The 18,503-nt window shown below is 37.1% G+C and overlaps 1 protein-coding gene across 5 annotated transcripts in view; it reads right to left on the bottom strand.

The window, feature by feature from the left end:
- Positions 1 to 369: 369 nt before the first annotated feature.
- MBOAT2 (membrane bound O-acyltransferase domain containing 2) overlaps positions 370 to 18,503 on the bottom strand; it is a 98,854-nt gene continuing 80,720 nt past the window's right edge. For all 5 annotated transcript variants that reach the window (XM_065631539.1, XM_065631541.1, XM_065631540.1 and 2 more), the window contains 5 exons: positions 15,752 to 15,855; positions 15,350 to 15,414; positions 10,316 to 10,448; positions 7,625 to 7,776; positions 370 to 7,060 (listed from right to left, as the gene is read on the bottom strand). In XM_065631539.1, coding sequence (XP_065487611.1) covers positions 6,838 to 7,060; positions 7,625 to 7,776; positions 10,316 to 10,448; positions 15,350 to 15,414; positions 15,752 to 15,855 — 677 coding nt within the window. In that variant the 3' untranslated portion in view covers positions 370 to 6,837. The remainder of the gene's footprint in view (positions 7,061 to 7,624; positions 7,777 to 10,315; positions 10,449 to 15,349; positions 15,415 to 15,751; positions 15,856 to 18,503) is intronic.

The following is an 18,503-nucleotide window of genomic DNA, read 5'->3' as shown; positions in this document are numbered from 1 at the left end:
GAGACAGTGCACGAGGCAGCAATATGCTTTGACACGGATACCTTAAAGCTGCTTAAGTACCTTTCCCAAGTAACAAGAGGCTAGACTTGAAATTCTGTTTACCAGCTCTACTGGGAAATAATTATATGCATATATTTGTATATAAGCTCTAGACAACAAATGGGATAAAAGCAATTTTGAAACAGAATACTCCAACTAACAGTGTAAATGCATGCGTTGTAATGTTTAGTAATCTATACAGCAAAGGAGAAGCTGCATTAAAATGTTTGTTCTTTAGCCCCCATTAAAGCCAGACAGACACCAAAGAATTTAGAAGAACAAGTTAACTTTTTTTTTAAACTACAGTTTAATCAGATTTAAAGACACAAATTAGAAAAAAACATTTATAGGCAAGTTAAAAACACCTTTAAAACATAAGAGCATGCTGCTTCTGCAGCACTGCTGAGACAAATTAGAAATAAGTAATTATTAAAATATCACAATCACAGTGTAACTAACAGTGGTATTTTAATTTTACCATACACCAACACTTAGTTTATGGATCTGTTGAAAAATAACACCTTTTTAAAAAATATATATTTTGCAATAATAAAAATGAAATTCACCAACAATGCATTATAATCTGAACCAGGAAAGGCAAATTTAGGAATACTGTAGCTATCCACTTTTAGGGGTGCTTTCTCACCTTAACATATGGGTAGTTGGAGGCATAACTACTTCTGCATTGAGGTATAACTATTCCCTTGAATGTGTAACCAAGGCAGGAAAGAACAAAGTTTCATATTTTAAATTCTTAAATTGAATAACTTATTACAACATCTTCGAATAACTCTATATTTACCCATCTTACACTATTTTTCATTCAATACATTTTGAATGCTCTCTTCTAACTGATCTAGAACACATCTGAGGGCTGGGATTTAAGAATTACTACCTAATTACTATTGTCTCATTTTGACACCTTTGTCACAGTAAGACACATCAGAAGATTCTTCACAGAAATAGTGAACACCACTGGACAAAAGAAGGTACAAAGAAAAGATGTAAAGAGAATTGAGAAACACATAGAAAGGCAAAATACGCGTAGGCAAATACTCCTTAACTTATCATGACAAAAGGTTGCTGCACCTTTAATACGTCATGTGGCGCTATTCTGATGACCGGTCTGTCTCTAGGCACGCTGATTCTCTATTTTTTGTTTCAGATTACATCTGCACCGTTTGGAAGCCTAATCCGAGCAGAGCAAGGACCACAGCTATCTGTTCATATGACATACTGTTGCAAAACCTAAATGAAAATACAGCTTGGGGTACTCCTCCCTTAGAGGACAGAAGAGAGGAAGATTGTGCAGAGGTCTCTTTTGCCAAGAGGTTTGTATGGAATAAGGTGCTGGACTAAGTCACTATTAATAGGGAAACTTTCAGAGGAAAGTGGCCCTAACTTCAATTTCAGTCATATATCTGAAGTCACATTTTGTATTCGTAGCCTGCAGCAGAATATCCTGTAAGGGTTGGTTTTGCAACTGAGCAGATGAAGCCCTTTACATTTCACTTCAAAGTGTAACCAACAGATTCTGTTTTCACTTTAGGAAGCAGAAAGCTTAGTACTCTGAGAACAGAGCCCAACAGCCTTCAGCAGATTTACTACACAACTGGGGGGCTCAACACTGGCCTCATAAATATTGATATGCCCTATTTTAAGTATATTTATGCACACGATATGTAACTACAGTTTGTCAATTCATAACATTTACACAATGCTTATATGGATATGCACATGGATTTAGATAATCTAAAAACATCTAAAACCAAAACCAGGCCTAAGTCACTGGACACATAGCTAATATACAGAAGATGATGAAAAGAAAAAATTTTCTTTTGTGCACTTGTATAGCTAAAGTGAGGAAAATTATGGTTTAAATATTATTTAATGGTATGAAAATTCTTACAGTTGATAGCTTTTGTAAAAACACATACTAAAAACTCATCTCAAAACAAGTTTTTAAGAAATTAGTGGGGTTTTCTTTTGTTTAGTTTTGACTGTAATAAGGAACTGTTGCAATATTTGCAGTTCTAAACTTGCACGGTGACTTCGCAGATGCCTGGATTTCACGGTGTTTGCAAAATGTCCAGGTTAAGACAGCAAACACATCAAAAATCCACATAGGTCTAGCATAGAGCAGCTGTAGCCTAGGTCACAAATAAGTAGATCCTCTGTCAAGCTCTGCGTGGGGGTTCCTGTGGCAAACCCTCCCGGCCACCGACAGGACACGGTCTTACCAGATACTTCTTCCCAGACAGCTTTTCAACCATCGCTACGGAGAGGGTCAAGACAGACAGTGCCAACTAGCTTAGATCCAGACAGGTCTGGTCATCTAACGTGAGAGTATCTGCTTAGACACTTACTCAGCATAGCATTTAAGCACTTGTTTAAGTACTTAGAGCTGATCGATTTTTTTTTACCAGGAAATTTAAAAATACTCCCAAGTGGTCTTCTGAGTATTACTGGACCTAAATAAATACATAAAGGCTAATCATGTAATGACATGCTGTGATGAATCAGCAGAGAATCAATGTATTTTTTTATACATAGAGCCTGCATCGTGTTAAAATCCTTAAATTTATTTCCATCTGTTTTTCTAACATGGATCACTTTTCAGCATAAATGGCAATATTTCCAAATTTTCATTTGAAACAAAAAATTCTCAAACCTGATTTCAGAATTCAATGAGAATTACAAAGTAAAAGACTTAAGGATAAGGGAAAAGGCCTAAATTTTTGTAAATTGTGCTTTTAAATTTCTTTGTCATTCAAGGCCAACTTATAAAGTTGAGCATGTGAAAGTTCACACGTAAGCAACAATGACACATTTGCAGGCAAACGCAAGGACACATTTGACCATGTATTTAAACAAATTCCTAACAATTTGTTTGCAAAGCTTCTGAGAGAAAAATCCAGGCTCTGTTAACATTACTTTTGATATGAATTTGACAGGAGATGAGGATTTCATAAAGGTCTCCTCTGCCTCAGAGGGCATTTTACCACTAACCAAATCAATCCTGTCAACAGAGGCACAACTACCTAGTGTGCACCCTGTCACACGGCCATAGCATTTATAGTCATATTGCTTACTCCCACAGGGGAAACAGAATGAGTTATTTAAGTGTAAAATTATTCCAATAAATAATATACCAGTAAAACTCATACCACAAGTCAGTGTAGAGCAGGGAATACACAAAGATCTCTTCATAAAGTCTTCTCACTAATGTATGATTTGTTATCAAGAGCATATTGAAATGCATATTAGTATTTTTACATGGTAATATATTTTAAAATGTCACCTATTACTGAAATCTCATCTACATGTCAACTTAAGGAATGGCCATGGAAGAATCAGCTTCCTGAATAAGAAGGGCATATCTCTAACTGTAAAGCCTTCCCGATTACAACAGTAGTAGGCACCACTGAAAGTAGTATTTAAATATAATATATATGTATCTCTTTCGTTAATACAGAATCATAAAGGTGAAAAAAAGGTTAAGCAAGCAAATAGTTACTATCAGGGTGACTACACTGACTAATTAACATTTACTCATTAAGTGCCTGAATGAATTGTTCACAATAGGCAAATATCTGCAAAGCACCATAAAATTATGAATGATATGTTGTATTTACTTTTCATAGTGTGCTGATCTGCAATACTGAAAACACTTTTACCTCTTGGATATACATTAGTTAGTAAGTGAAAGAATACTCACAACCATGTTTCCTTCATGCCCAAAACATTCCTAGGAAATTTATTTTCTACTTTTTTTTTTTTCAGCAAAAGCAATACTAAATTGCCACCATCCTTCCAAATTCAGTATTATAAAATATGTGTAAAATCTAAAAATTACCTAAAGCATCGGGGCTGGCTGCTCTTGACTTTCTGAGTGGATAAAAAGGATTCAGTGTGACAGCAAGGCAGAACACTAGTAAAGCAGAGGGAAAGCAAAAACTACAAAACCCCAGTTTGACTAAAATCGGAGTGCTGCCATTAAAACAAAAAAACCTCTTTCCATAGTCCCCAAGATAATTCATTTGCATTAAGAGCAGATTTTGGTTCAAGTACTTTCATATTCAGCAATGACATTTAAAGGGCAAATTCTAGGACACTACACTTAAAAATAAATTATGTGCAGAACTAATTAACTGTCATGATCTTCTTGTGTTGCAATTATTTAAGGGGTTTAGATCATAAAGAAGAAAGTAATTGCACTGCACACAGACACCAGTCACGTCCAGTTTTGAAACCCATATCTTGCCACTTGCGCCTAAAACCTGTACGTATTTTCTTACCTGTTTTAACTTCCCTATATACAAAAGCTCTAAACAAAACTCTATCTGTGAATTCACTCACACTGAAGTACCAGTCTGCACTATCCTAAACGTGCTGATTTTCTGGGAGTGCTTACAACTCTTTCCATATTTCATAATGAAGAAATAGGAAGCCTCCATCGCACATATGGGCACAGATGCCAAAACAAGAAAACAAGAGTACAAGAACATTAATAGGGAAAATGGCACATTAGATGTCGTACTGGCATCCAAAAGTGCTTGTTTGGGTAGATATGTAGACTGCGCCAAGATGAATTTAAGTTCAATAGCAACAAATGCTGAAAGAATCAACCCTAATTCTACCTGCCCACCCAGAAATGTGCAATTCTAATTTATTTTATGTAAATGTCCCTTCAAGAACAGGAAGTGGAAAAATGCATTTCCTGATTCTGTATCTAATAAGGATAATCAAACATAAGGAACTAGTGTGCCCTTACTTATAAACAACAGAAGAAACCACAATGCCATTCCGAAGAGGCAGGTGACAACCACAGCCCCATGGTAAGGGGAGGTCTGCCTGGGCAATCAAAGTAAGGATTTAGAAGTCGGACTATTTTCTTTTAAAGATAATACAACTGTCACTGAAACAACGAACATCCTTGCTCATCTAAACAAACTCATCCACTTCCGTATTTGGTTCCCCCTTTCTAACTGTGCAGGTTAATTACTACTAACCTACGTGTATGAAAATGGATGCTACCCTCCTGGGGTTTTAGGCAAGGAGCCCAAGGCCAGACACAGAACTATCACGGCAAGGAAACAGCTCTGACCTGACTTAGGATCTGGTTCTTTAGAGTGAGCCAGAAGTACTGTGACTATTTTTGCATGGTACTGTCCCCAAAGCTGAGGACCATCATTGCACTTCTGGTACTAAGAATATTCGCCCCACTAGTGCCAGATTATTTGATGAAAAATTTAAGGTTCAAAATATTATGACAAAATTTTTCTCATTCATTTGTAGGTTATTAATCAACAAGCTGCATTATTTTTCTCTGGTAGTATTTTGTGTCAGTTTTAAAGCTAAAAAAACCCACATGGATAAACAGTTTGTATTTACTTAAAAAAATTACACGAAAATACAGAATATAAGCAATTAAAATGTAGCCCTTTAACAGTAGTACTCTAGCAGGGACCATCGTCACAATAAATGGTCTAGAATAGATATAACCACTGCATTATTCCCTTGACACACTTCAATAATTCGGTAAGTCAGATATTCTGAAGGATTTCTTTCTTTCATTGTGTTACCCACAAATATGGTGTGAACACTGCATCTAAAATTCTAATTGAAAGAAAAAGCTTTTTCTTAAATTCATATACTTCTTTGGATAAAGGGTCATCAATTATCAAGCATACAGAAATTGGTTCTGATAGCAATTTCACCTTTGGCTACCTATGCACTAGAGCTCAAGGTAATTTTGCTATTTTGTACTGAAAACAACATTAATTAACTACTGTATGTCTGGGAAGTCAAAACAACTTTAAGTATTAAAGTTAAATACTTATGTATTAAAAATATTTTGTTGTAAAACTGTTCCATTTTAGAACAAGTATTTCTGGTATTTAAGGGTGTAAAAACACTTTCATTGAAATCCTGATGCTTGCACATTGTCTTCTGTGTCCCACAGCTGTCTTTCCTTTGCTGGCTGCAAAGCCCACCTGGCAGTGGTTCATTTATTTTAGGTACTTTAAAGTAAAAGAAACCTGGATTAGAGCTATCAAGCCCTGGAAAAGGTGAACCTTCAGGTGTTTGGTTTTTTTTTTTTTTTTTAATGCATTCAGAAGGGCTATGTGTAATTATACCTTTTATCAAAGAAACCTAACTATAATTTGGCATCAGTAATGTTTACAGTTCTGTAATGTACTGTAATAGTTTGAGATACTTTAAGAAAACCCTCCAAATACTGAGATGCTTATTGCAGTTCCCTTTTAAAGATTCAAAAGCCTTCTAATGACTTCACATTTCCTACATTTTTCTTCTTTATAGCATATAGTATTATATATTTCAAATACGCTTTCCACATAAAATCAAACTTGAAAACACCCACTTAGAAACAATATTTCAGTAAATAGAGGGTTTAAGGCAAGTCATTCATTTGGAAAAATTCATTCCATTTGTTAATCCTAGATTGACACAATTTTATTCCACCCCATCAGTGCCTTGGGATACACAACGTACATTCAGCAAAGGGCACACATATGACCCTGTGGACATACGTTGCAAGTCCTGAGTGCCCATTGAAATAATGGTAATATCTTCATATAAGGCGTGACCCACAGGGACATGGCATGGGAGGGGTTAATTTGTTTTGTTTCCAGTCTTGCTATTGTATGTGATTTTCCTAGGTAATGCATTCTTTTCTTGCTAAACATCTTTGCAAACAAATACAAACCCCTTTAAAAGGTGCTAAAATGGGTTTCTGAAAACATACAAAATATATTCATCATAGTATTTCCTCAATCACTGTTTTAATGCTTGATATCTGCAGGTTATTTCTTGTTTCTGACCAAAACTATTATTTGTTGTGGAATAACTGTTCTTTTGCAAAAGATTTTCTTCTTCTAGTTTTTTGGACCACAGGGGCTGGACACTTTCATGCTTTTTACTTCCTTTTTGAGTTCTTTTCAATGGAAATACCGACAACACCAGGATGCTGGCAATATGAAGACAGAAATAGCAGGAGCTAAAAAAGAAACAAAAATAATAATTCAGTAAAACTCTGATCACTCTTACAGGACACTTAAGGAATAAACTGTCAAAACCTACTTGCATACAGTACTTTGCACATAAGAGAGAAAGACATTTATAATTCCTTTAAGAGCAGTAATAAGGGGGAAATCAGAAATGAAGTCTTCCCTCACAGGGCTTAGGGCTGTAACAGAGATGTAAATGAAGAGAATTCGGCTTTCAGCTTCTTTTCACAAGTTAACTTTTGGGAAGTCATTCTCTAATCTTGCTATAAAACAGTTCCCAGGCGTACAGGAATCTCAAAGGTGCCCTCTGTTTTTGCTTATGGTTAGTGCTTTTGTTTGTTTGTCTTTTCCCCTCCCCCAGGAAAAATAAGCCTATTATGACAGGAAAATGACACACCACACAAACTATTTTCGAGCACTAGAACAGAAATACAGTTTGCTCAGCTAACAAATCAATCTTACAGTTATCACTAAAAGAGCTTCAGAAATCTTATGCCACAGAAAATACTTCTATTCCAAGTTAAAGAAAAAGGAAAGAGGTAGAATGTGCTTACCTGTAAAAGGTGAAAGAGGGTTTTACAGAGAGCAGTACAAATGGCACAACTGTGTAACTTATTGCTAGTTGAGTTGCCATCCATGTTATAAAATCATAACATAGTTTAACAGCAGGAGATTCAACAAAATAGTGTCTGATATTGTTTCTTATCTGAAAAAACAGATAATAGTAAGTTAGCTTAGGAATAAACTTTGAGAGCTATCTTACTATAAAGTGTTGGTTGCACTTCTACAAAATTCATAGGATGAATTTAAATGCTACAGCTTGGTCAAGTATCTTCAAACTATTCAAAATGCCCATCAACTTCAACAGCAGTTGAAATCCCTGCCTTTTAGGATAGGGTGCTTCACCCAGCACAGGAATTTAAGCATTTAGAAATTTAAGTAAATGAATCCACTCCCTAGATCCCATCCAACTTTAGACCGCTTGTCTGAACGAGGCAAACACACTATTCTATCAAGCCAGTCTGTAAAAATAGTGCTGGAGTAAATGAAAGCCAGAATGCTTCTGTTGAAAGCTTCTCTACAGTAAGCCATTTTCATACACTTACTAATCAGATATGTTTTAGGAGAAGTAAGAATATACAAAATATCAGTTCTTATGACATATTTCAGGAGTCTTAATAACAACAAATATCAAGTGGGACTATTATAAAATGACTCAGTTTTCTATGCAGTCTTCTTTTGTTCATAAAATTCTGTTCAAACAATGGAATATCAAAGGTATTTAAAAAAAATCCCAAACCCACATGAGTTTGGGTTCAGTTTTATTTAAGTCTATAATTAAAAACCCTCCAGTAGGTCTTCGCCCCTCCTTCCTTCGACTGAACTGTCACCCGTGCTCACATTCTTATTTGCTGTCAAGCCAAGATGGGCTCAGTTCAGCCTGTGTGTAGCCTGGTATCTCAGTTGCCACCTTCCAATCACCTCCACTGAGGCCGTGGTCTCTGGAAAGTTGCACACCAAAGTACACAGTTCAGCTTCTGTAACCTTCATTTTCTTTAGAACTCCTGGTTCTAAAGAACATAGCCAAGGCTGGTTCCTGCCAATTTCATTCTTTACATTAAAAACCTTTTTTACCTTTCTTGTCCATCTTACCCTAATTCCCCTGTAGACACCGCATTCCCACTCAGCCTTTTTTTTTAGTTAAGCTAAGTAAAATAAGTACTAATAATTCCAGCCACATACCCTTCATCCTGCCATCTCCTGCCCAGTTTTCCCCTATGGTCACATGCAATGACTTGTTCCCAAGTTCTGTAAAACTTGGGTGAAGTTTCACATAATTTCTTGTGGAGAAATCTGGTATTTTAGGACTTGAAGGACAACTTTAAAAATACACCTATTAACTGTCCCTAATAAACACCTGATCGTGAAACAGGTAATGACTAAAAGGAGTAAAACTAGTTGAATACACGCTTAGGCATGACAGGAGGAGAAAGTGTAGATTCAGAGCTGCCACATTTTGCAATTAAAGGCTAGTAAAGTTAAATAATAAACATGCTTAACTACCTATAACATATCTTATCAGATAATACTAAGTACCTGTTAACGGAGAAACTAACAATATTTTTATTTAATAGCCTACTGATTGATATATATGAAATGTGAACACACCGCAGCTGACTAGCGAAGCCCATGACGAGGTGCAGTGCGAGCACTCCTGATTTACCGGACTCACCTTTTTGGGGGGATACAACAACTTTTACCTGTGAACTGTCCCTGAACCTTGGCTTTTGCACCAGCCTCTGGCTGATAAATGTTGTAAGTTCACTGTGATAGAATCTGGAAGGGAGAAGGGAGCTATTCCTATTGTAAAGACAGGAGTCAGTTCTGTCAAACAAGGATGATACTCACATCTTTGCAAAGAAAGGGGAGGAGCATCTGGTTTATTACTGTTAGTAACAATCTTAATGTGAAGTAACACCTTCCCCTAGCTATTATAGCAACAAAGAGCAGTCTGCTTCGTTTCTCATTCTGCTGGTTCTTTCAAACAGAGAAGCAATCTGTTACGCTGCTCTGCACTGACACCTAATTTGTTTGTTCCTCTTTCCTACTGAGTAACTGATAAACCTGCCTCTGTTCTTATCTTATGCAGCTTTCTCAAGCAGAACTGTGAGACACTTCTTGGCAGATTTGCTAGTTCCATATGGTCCTGAATAGCAGCTACGAAAGCTTGTTAATGTGACTGCACTGCTGGCTGGCCAATTCTGAATAGTAACTGCACTAGAGACTTTTATCTGCTGGTTGCGGGGGAGCTTTCTTTAGTTACCATCTCTACGGTAGTACTGGACAGAAATTAGGGAGGGGGCAGACTCTATATATATATAGTATTGACTCCCAAATTTTAAGCTACTCAGTGATTTTTTCATCATCAGAACATTTTTTCAAATGATCCTAGATAACATCATCCTGTTCAGCATGGCATAGTAATACATGATCAGTTAATACAGAGGAAGAGCTTCCAAAAATGATATGCTACAAAGATTTTACAGGCTTTGTAGTCTTGTTTCCACCAATCAACCTCTCCTTATAATTAATCTTTCCCACTGCTCTCATAACTAAAAAAAGTAAACACCACTATCAGACAGACTGTGTATCAACTGTAAAGTGCACCTTTGGATTACAAAACATGAACAGTTTTGTTTTACAAATATTATTATTATTTAAGAAGATACTTGGTTGGTACTTACAGCTCGTGCTGCTAGTGTCATTAGTACTCCTGTTAAAAATGTTAAATAATATCCTGGGTAAACGCCATGCCAGATGGCAGAAAGGATGAAGGTTTGAATCGTTGGGCTGAAGGTGGCTCGCTCATAGCACACTCTAGCAAATCAAAGACAATTCAATACATATAACACTAGATAAATCACCAACAATCTTCCCAGCTACCATTTATACTTCTGGCAGTTTCATCTCTAACATATCATTTGCAATGCAATTGCTGTTTACTATTATGTAATAATGTTGCCACTATATCATGACTTACAGAAAATATTATACTTAAAGCTATTCACGGCTCCCGATTTAACTATTTAACTCAGTGCTAAACTATGCTCAGTGCCATCACATGTGGTACTTACAATGACGTGATAAACAAGCATCCAAAGATGGTGGTTGGTGTTAATAAGGGATCTTGAGCCATCCAAGAACACCTCTGAAAAGCTACACTGGAAGGCACAGACTGCCCTGCAAACTCTTGTGGTGATGTATTTTCCATAAAATGAAATCGGCTTATAGGAGAAGGGGGAAAGTAACAACTACCTTCAATTTTAAGCAATAGAGAGACTACAGCTGAAAATGTGTCTGTGTAGGGCAATTAGGTGAGCATGATGATGAAATTACAATTAATGACTCTAGAGATGCGAGAATATCAAATAAGGAGAATGCTGAACTCTGCTATTTAAAAATAGAGACTCTGAATTATTAGGCAAGGTCCTACAGTAAGGAATTCTAGAAGGAAGAAGGGAAAAAGGAATCCAAGAAAGGTAGTTTCTAGAAGACAACATTAAATGACACAATGACAAACCATCATGATGTGGAAGAATGATAGGAAACATGGTAAGGTTCTGATATGGCTTCATCAAGAGTTCTTTAATGATCTGAAAACCAAAAAGCAATAGGAAATATGGAAACAGACGTACACTAACATGAAGCAAAAATAAACAGCACAAGCATGCATGAACACAAATCTAAGGCTAATATACAAAAATGAGCTTTAACTAAAAAAAAGCCATAGACAGCAGTATGTAAAAAGGTCTTACACACACATAGCAAGCAACAGAGAAGAGAATGCACATCTGTTATCCAAAGAAGACAACAAACTAATGATACAGAGGGCTAAAACATTCACTACTAATGTAACTACTTTACTACAACTTCCATGTATACAAAAGTTGCTGAGACCAAATGATGCAGCCAATGTTAAAGAGCAGAAGGTGAAAAGACAGGATCTGAATAGGTAAAGATCAAAAGTATATTTTGCTAATTTAGTTTCTTCAAGTCAAATAGATGTGAATTTTATCATATGAGGTCCTTAGTGCAGGGTGCCAGCACAGCCCTCTCCCCTTGCCAAGGGGCTTTGCTGACAATGCCCGTTAAGATGAGAACATGAGGCTAAGTAGGGTGGAGGTGTGTGCATGTGTAGTACACAAAACTATCTGAGGACATTTGCCCAAAATAGAGCACCTTGAAGAGGAAAGCAACATTGGCCAGACTAAACAGTAACCAGGGAATTTCAAAGAGACTTTTGAGATAAAGAATCTGTCAGCCTAGAAAGTACAAAGGCACTAGGAACATGTGTAACAAGTCAGGGAGACATCTTGGAGCAAAATTCTAGTCATCAAAACCTGACCTGGCAGTGCCAGAAGTCACCCCACCAGCATCACCACCTCTATCTCGGCCAAGACAGAGCATCCCCCCCCCGGCAGATACCAAGGAGGGGACTGTCAGTGCAGTGGGCAATACACAGGGAGCAACACATCGTCCCTGCAGCTGCACACACGTGAACTCGTTACAGGCTTTTCTAATTGGCACGTGAATGAGCAGGATGGGGTAGAGCTGGAGCACCCACGTCTCCCCCAGGCAAGGTGCACGAGCAGGGGGCCCACGCTCCCAGAAGGAGGAGTGGGATTGTGTCCCACGGACACGCAGTGGGACACACAGTTCATGTGTGACTGTGTGTGCCTCTGCTCTTTTTGAAACTCTTTGGGATTAGCTACAGAAGAGCATTTAGAAATGTTTATTAAACCAGAACATTAAACATATACAAAGCATTACCTGTTCTAGTACTGATATTAATTCTGATTGTATATTTCACTGACTGGTGGTTAATTAGGTCTCATTAATAAATGCCTCCAATCTTTATTTGGTTTAAAATACTTTCACTAAGCAATTTTTCCCCTGCAAAGCATTCAGAAGCTAGCGAAACTAAATTAACTAACCAAATTACAGCTATATCAATGCAAGTCAGATAAGATACATACTTGGAAAAAATAATCAGGCTTTAATTTCAGAAAGCGAAAAGCAAGCTTAAACTCCTCCATGGATTTGTCAAGTATAAATTGTGTTGAAATGCTTTCCTTGACAATCCTAAAAGCAAACCGAGTCATCATAACAGGCTGAGAAAATGTATTCAAATATGGATGGTTCAGGTTATCTCACCCATAATTTGCTCTACAAGTGGGAAGACGCATTAATCGTTCAACAAGGTACTGCCTTTGGTCTGGTTCTATACTTTTATTACTAGCTTGGGTGGCAGACTGAGAAGTATGTTTTTCCACCCTGCCTTCCCTTCCTTTTCTTTGGGGAGGGTTGGGGGGGATGTGGAGGAGGTGGCAGCAATGAAGGAGATTGGTGTTGTTTCCTTAACACATAGAGCACTTGAATCCAAAATGACCTTGGCAGACTTGAATGATGTTCTGAAATCAACAAGATGGTCCACAGTATAGAACATCTAGTAAGAAAAGCAGAAGATACAAAACAGTCCCCATCCCTGTAACATCACTGAACAAGTGTAGCTGAGTATGACTATGAATCAACAGCATGAAACACTGAGTATCAACTGAGCGTGAATCAACAGCAGCTTGCTGCTGCAAAACAGACAGATGTAATACTATGATGTGTTAGAAAGAGTGTTACCTAAAGAAAAGAAAGGTAGTTAATCCACTCAAACCATTCAACTCCGCCTGTAACATGCCAGGGAAAGGCCTTCGAGGTCTCAGCAGAAATACCACATCTGCTGTAAGACGACAGGGAGTTTGGAAAGATGCCAGAAGAGAACAACAAGAGCCACAGAGGATTTGCAAATACGACCAAAGACAAATGGAATTACATGCTTTCTTTGGGGAGGAAAAAAAAAAAAACAAAAACAAAAAACAAAAAAAACAAAAGAAGAAAGAATGAACAGGCTGAGGGGAAACATAACAGCTTCCCCAGTCAGGAAACATTATGATGATATATATTGTTGATATATGCTACTATGTAAATATCTATTTTAACTTGCATGCTTCTAACAATAATACCTTCAAACTGCTGTATTTTGTGATCTACATTAAATGTTTATTAAACTTCTTTATGATCTGTAGATCCATTAGCTGTGTTTTACAAGGAGTTCATTTTTACACACAATCGGGTCCTGTAATTCTGATGGTTCAGTTTCTCTTCAGAGAGTATCAGAACAAGAAATGCTGATGTCTGGTGTTTCATGTCAGAAAAATGCCCAAGATTTTAGGTATTTCTATAAACGGTAAACAAGTGAAGTATTAAAAGTGGATGTTTAAAGTAATACATGAGCTTGTCCTCTATTCAAACTGCTGTAGCATTGCAACTAACCAAATGATTGCTAATATAATAGACACTCTGTACCACTATTATGGTGCTTATATATAATCATTAAAACAATCTTTTACTTGCAACAAACCTTAAGAAAATATCCACCCTTATTCCTTTCACTGTGGCAGAATCAATATGGATTTAGACTATCCTCAAAGATTCTTCTACAATTGTTCTTAAAAATATTTACTAAAGGAGATGCTTTAATTTTTCTTGACATCTTCTTTTAATGTCACCCTGAGCAATTGATTTGCATTTTTTCTTTCAATTCTTCACAGAAATGTTACTCTTTTCCACTAGAAGTTTTCATTTAGAATCATTCTATTTAGGAGATTTGAAAGTTTGTTGAAATACAACCTTTTCCTGTGAAGTTTTAGTACCGACAAACTCCTATAACTAAATTAAAATGCATTTTAAAATAGCTAAATAGCTTATTTGCTTTATTAAATGACACATCCCAATACTGGCAATCATGTAAGTCTTCCTTGCTGGCTGTCCCAGTAATAGATTCCATTGCCTATTAAGACAACTAGAATAATCACATAAAATTCAATTTCCATTTTTAATTTGGTCAGAAGAATATTTAGGAAAGGAATCATGGAACAAAGAGAATACACTGTAAATAAATTTTATGGAAGAAACATCCTGTTGCCAGCCATCCTAGAATAAGAGATAAAGTCCCCCGGGTGGTCCCAAGACAGGGGTCTCAGTTAAACTCACACCTATTGATAAAACACCAACTACACAGAGACTAAGAGGAGGGAAACAGCACCCACACACTATTCAATAACACTTTTTTACTCTCAGGTTAACACAAAAAAGCAGTAAAAGCAAAGTGATTTAGATCACTGGGCACTATACCCATTTTTCAGACAAGGAAAAAAGTGCATCTGAGGGATATTCTTTTGCAACTTTTGTTGACAGCACATTGTAGGGTTTGACATTTGCCATGTGCTAATTATGGAAGGAGTGCAGAAAGTTGTCTCACAGAATGTATGGAAGTTCCTGCATCATTGTGTGGCTAAAAATAATACACAGCTTCCACAGGCCAAGATGTACATTTTGTCTGCTGCTCTCAGCAACATGCACTTTGAATGCTAAGCAAGGAAAAAGAAAAAAAAAAAAAAAAAAAGGTACGTCTCCACAGATTAATAATTTAAGGTTCCCTATGACCAGTGAAGAAAAACAGTTTCTATCATAACCCAATAGTTTATACTAAGATATAAGTCCTAATTTCAGAGGCTTTAATTCAAGTACTACAAGAAGAGTGTTCCATGCAATTGCTAAACAACTGATGTTTTGTGGAATTTAGCTTTAAATGTTAAATTTTCTTCAAATAAATATTTATCTAAGAAACTTTAGTGGAGAAAAGCTTTCCTTGAAGCAATAAATACCTTTTAAGCCAAAGAGCTGTTTGGATATTCCAGTTATCAAGAAACATCTTGAAACTTGTTGAAAACTGTAAAGTAAAAACAAATTAATTACTTCCATATTGTAAAATGTTACAAAATATTTCAAAATTCTGACATAGAAATTATTTTTTAAAATAATTTTGTGATAAGTTGAAAAAGGTATTTACCTAACTAGTTAAAAATCACAAAAATATTTTGGAAGTCAATTCACAAGCAGAACATGTTCAAAACAGCCTCTATTTTCCATCCTTTCCTAATGACATTTGTGAACTTGTCATTTTTGACTTAGAACATACTATCACAAAATGTGCAGGAAAATTTACTGAAATTACAAGCAACTACCTACATGGACACTTATTTTACTTGAAAGAGTCAGAAACAAACCTCTATTTGCTGGATTCTCAGATTTGATATTAGATCCCAACGTGTAACTCCATTTTTATCATAGCCTCTAAAACCAAACCCTGCTGCATTATTGATTGCATCTGCTGCAATGAAACAAAAAAGAAGTAAATTATAAACAGCCTGTATTACAAATTGTGCATCACACAACACGTAGTCTGTTCAAAATATTTATCACATTTTAAAGGCTACGTATTTTTTTTTTAATACTGAGGATCACTGTATTAGACACTTGAACAAATAGAAAATAATCCAAGCAACACAAAAACCTTGTACAAAAGCAGAAGAATGAAAGGTTGCAACATCTACTGCACAGTACAGATGTTCCTTCTCTCTCATAGACTTGCTTGAGCGATCTGACAGAAAAACTCAATGAGATGCATCAAGACTGGTTGTAACGATTTGAGAGAGCAGCTCAGCACTCAGATGCAGGTCTTTGGTCTTCGTTACGCAGAAACAGAGACATATAAAGCATAAAGATAAAAATTGATGCTTGGCTTCAAGCAGGTGCATGTTCACAGCACCACGCACCGACCACTGCACACCTAACAGAAGAAAACAGTCATTTACTAAGCAACGCAGCGTTTGTCAGACTCCCACTAACGGCACAAGTCCGCTGTCAACAGCACTTCGGAATGTGAAGTGTTTACAGTGTGTGTCAAAGCAAAGGTCAAATAGTTCAAAGCAAACAATATTTTTTCCCCAGGAGAAAAAGCTGCTACCATCACCTGGGAGATGCAGGAAAGTACAAGCGATCTCAGGCTGAATACCGCCTGTCACTTCAGTCACCCACCTTTTCCACAGCTTTGTTAGCTCAGACACTGAAATATCCTCAGCTGTACTCATCAAATTAGGATGGCCACATACAAGGAAACAAGGGTGTTTTTTCCCAAATATTGCCTCTGTTGAGCCAGGTGCTTGGCTGCATGCACCCACACATGGACACACATCCATGAGGCGTGAATCCAGTTGTGTATCCATTTACAAGGGTAAATAAGTGACCCCAGGGAGAAGAATGGGGAATTACTGGAGGGAGTCCAGCAGCAGGCTACAAAGATGAATAGGGCCTGGAGCATCTTATGAGGAGAAACTGAGAGAGCTGGGTCTGTTCAGCCTGGAGAAAAGGAGGCTGAGAGGGGATCTCATCAATGCTTATAAATATCTCAAGGGTGGACGTCAAGAGGGTGGGATCAGACTCTTCAGTGGTGCCAAATGATAGGATGAGAGGCAACGGGTACAGAACAAAGCACAGGAGGTTCCATCTGAATATGAGAAACTTTTTTACTTTGAGGTGCCAGAGCCCTGGAACAGGCTGCCCAGAGAGGCTGTGGAGTCTTCTTCTCTGGACACATTCAAACCCACCTGGACACCTTCCTGTGGGATCTGCTCTGGGGAACCTGCTTTAGCAGGTGGGCTGCACTAGATCTCCAGAGGTCCCTTCCAACCCCAACCATTCTGTGGTTCTGTGATTCCAGCTCCTCTGTCAGGCCAGAGGAGGCCCGAGGAACTGGGAAGCGAGGCAGGCGCAAGGCTCTGCAGAAGCAATACAGATCCAGTCCTCTACTTCCAGGGCATGAGCCCTCTCTGTTAGCTCAAAATTCATCTAAAGCACTGTAATTAGACCATCACCTTTTAAATTACAACTAGCAAGGCAACAGAAACTGCTCAGTTTGTATTACCATATTAAAAAGAACTTACTTTATACAATAGCAAGATGTAAGACATTAATATATTTTGCATTTTCCCTTCTTCTCAACATCTTTTTCAAGACATTAATCCAATGTGTTTGGAAAGTAAAGGAAACAATTGACTCAAACACTCAAACAGTTCCTTTCCTGAAGTTCAGTTTGTCCGGGTGTCCTCTAGTCTGGAAGAGGGCTTTGTAACATTTTGTTTAGTATAGGGTAGTTTATAACATTTTTATTTCCTCACCAATAACCATTTCAAAAAGCATCTTTGAAAGCAATAAAATTTGCTGCTACACATCTGCTATCACTGCTGTCAACTTCGAACATTAGACAATCATTTTATGCTCAATTAGAAACAGCTGAATACATGAACTCCATAATCCCCTTGCCAGCCAGAGTACAAAGACTACAGCTAGAGTAAAAACTCATTTTATTTATCAGCATTTTAGTAAATATTCATTTTAAGTGTTTAATTTTATTAACCCAAGACCAGCAATACACAGCTCAAAAGCATAACATCCAGTAAAACTGTTAAGGCCCCTTCACATTCTACTCATATCATTAGAAGTTTAAATGGGGTAAAGTGCAAGGAAGCAGGTAAAAAAAGTTATTTAGCAAACTAAAAGTACAGAATTGATATAGTTTATTTTCTTCAGTATTTTAGCAGAGGAGTGGCAGTTCTACACTGCTAGCAAGTGGATAAGAAGAAATCTATCTGAAGTACTACAGGGAAAAAAACAACGAAGATTATTCCTTTTTCAGATGACTCCTACTCTTTTACAGACGATGATACTGGTGCATAAAAGCACAATATTCAAAATTATTTCATTCCATGACAAGCTCCAGAATTACCATATCCAGACAAGCTCAAAGCACTTCATTCATTGACCAGGAATGAAACCAGCAGCTGTAAATGAGTCACGCTGCGCAGCTACACTGAGGCTCCCTTTATTGCTTTGTTTCCCACAGATTCTCTCTCAAAAGGGTTATGAAACAAATATGTAAAACTGGAGAGGAAGAGGAAGCTAATGAAATCTGGTTTGTGA

This window comes from Caloenas nicobarica, chromosome 3 (genome assembly GCF_036013445.1).
Source record: "Caloenas nicobarica isolate bCalNic1 chromosome 3, bCalNic1.hap1, whole genome shotgun sequence".
Taxonomy (NCBI): domain Eukaryota; kingdom Metazoa; phylum Chordata; class Aves; order Columbiformes; family Columbidae; genus Caloenas; species Caloenas nicobarica.
This window is presented reverse-complemented; position numbering and strand designations above follow the sequence as displayed.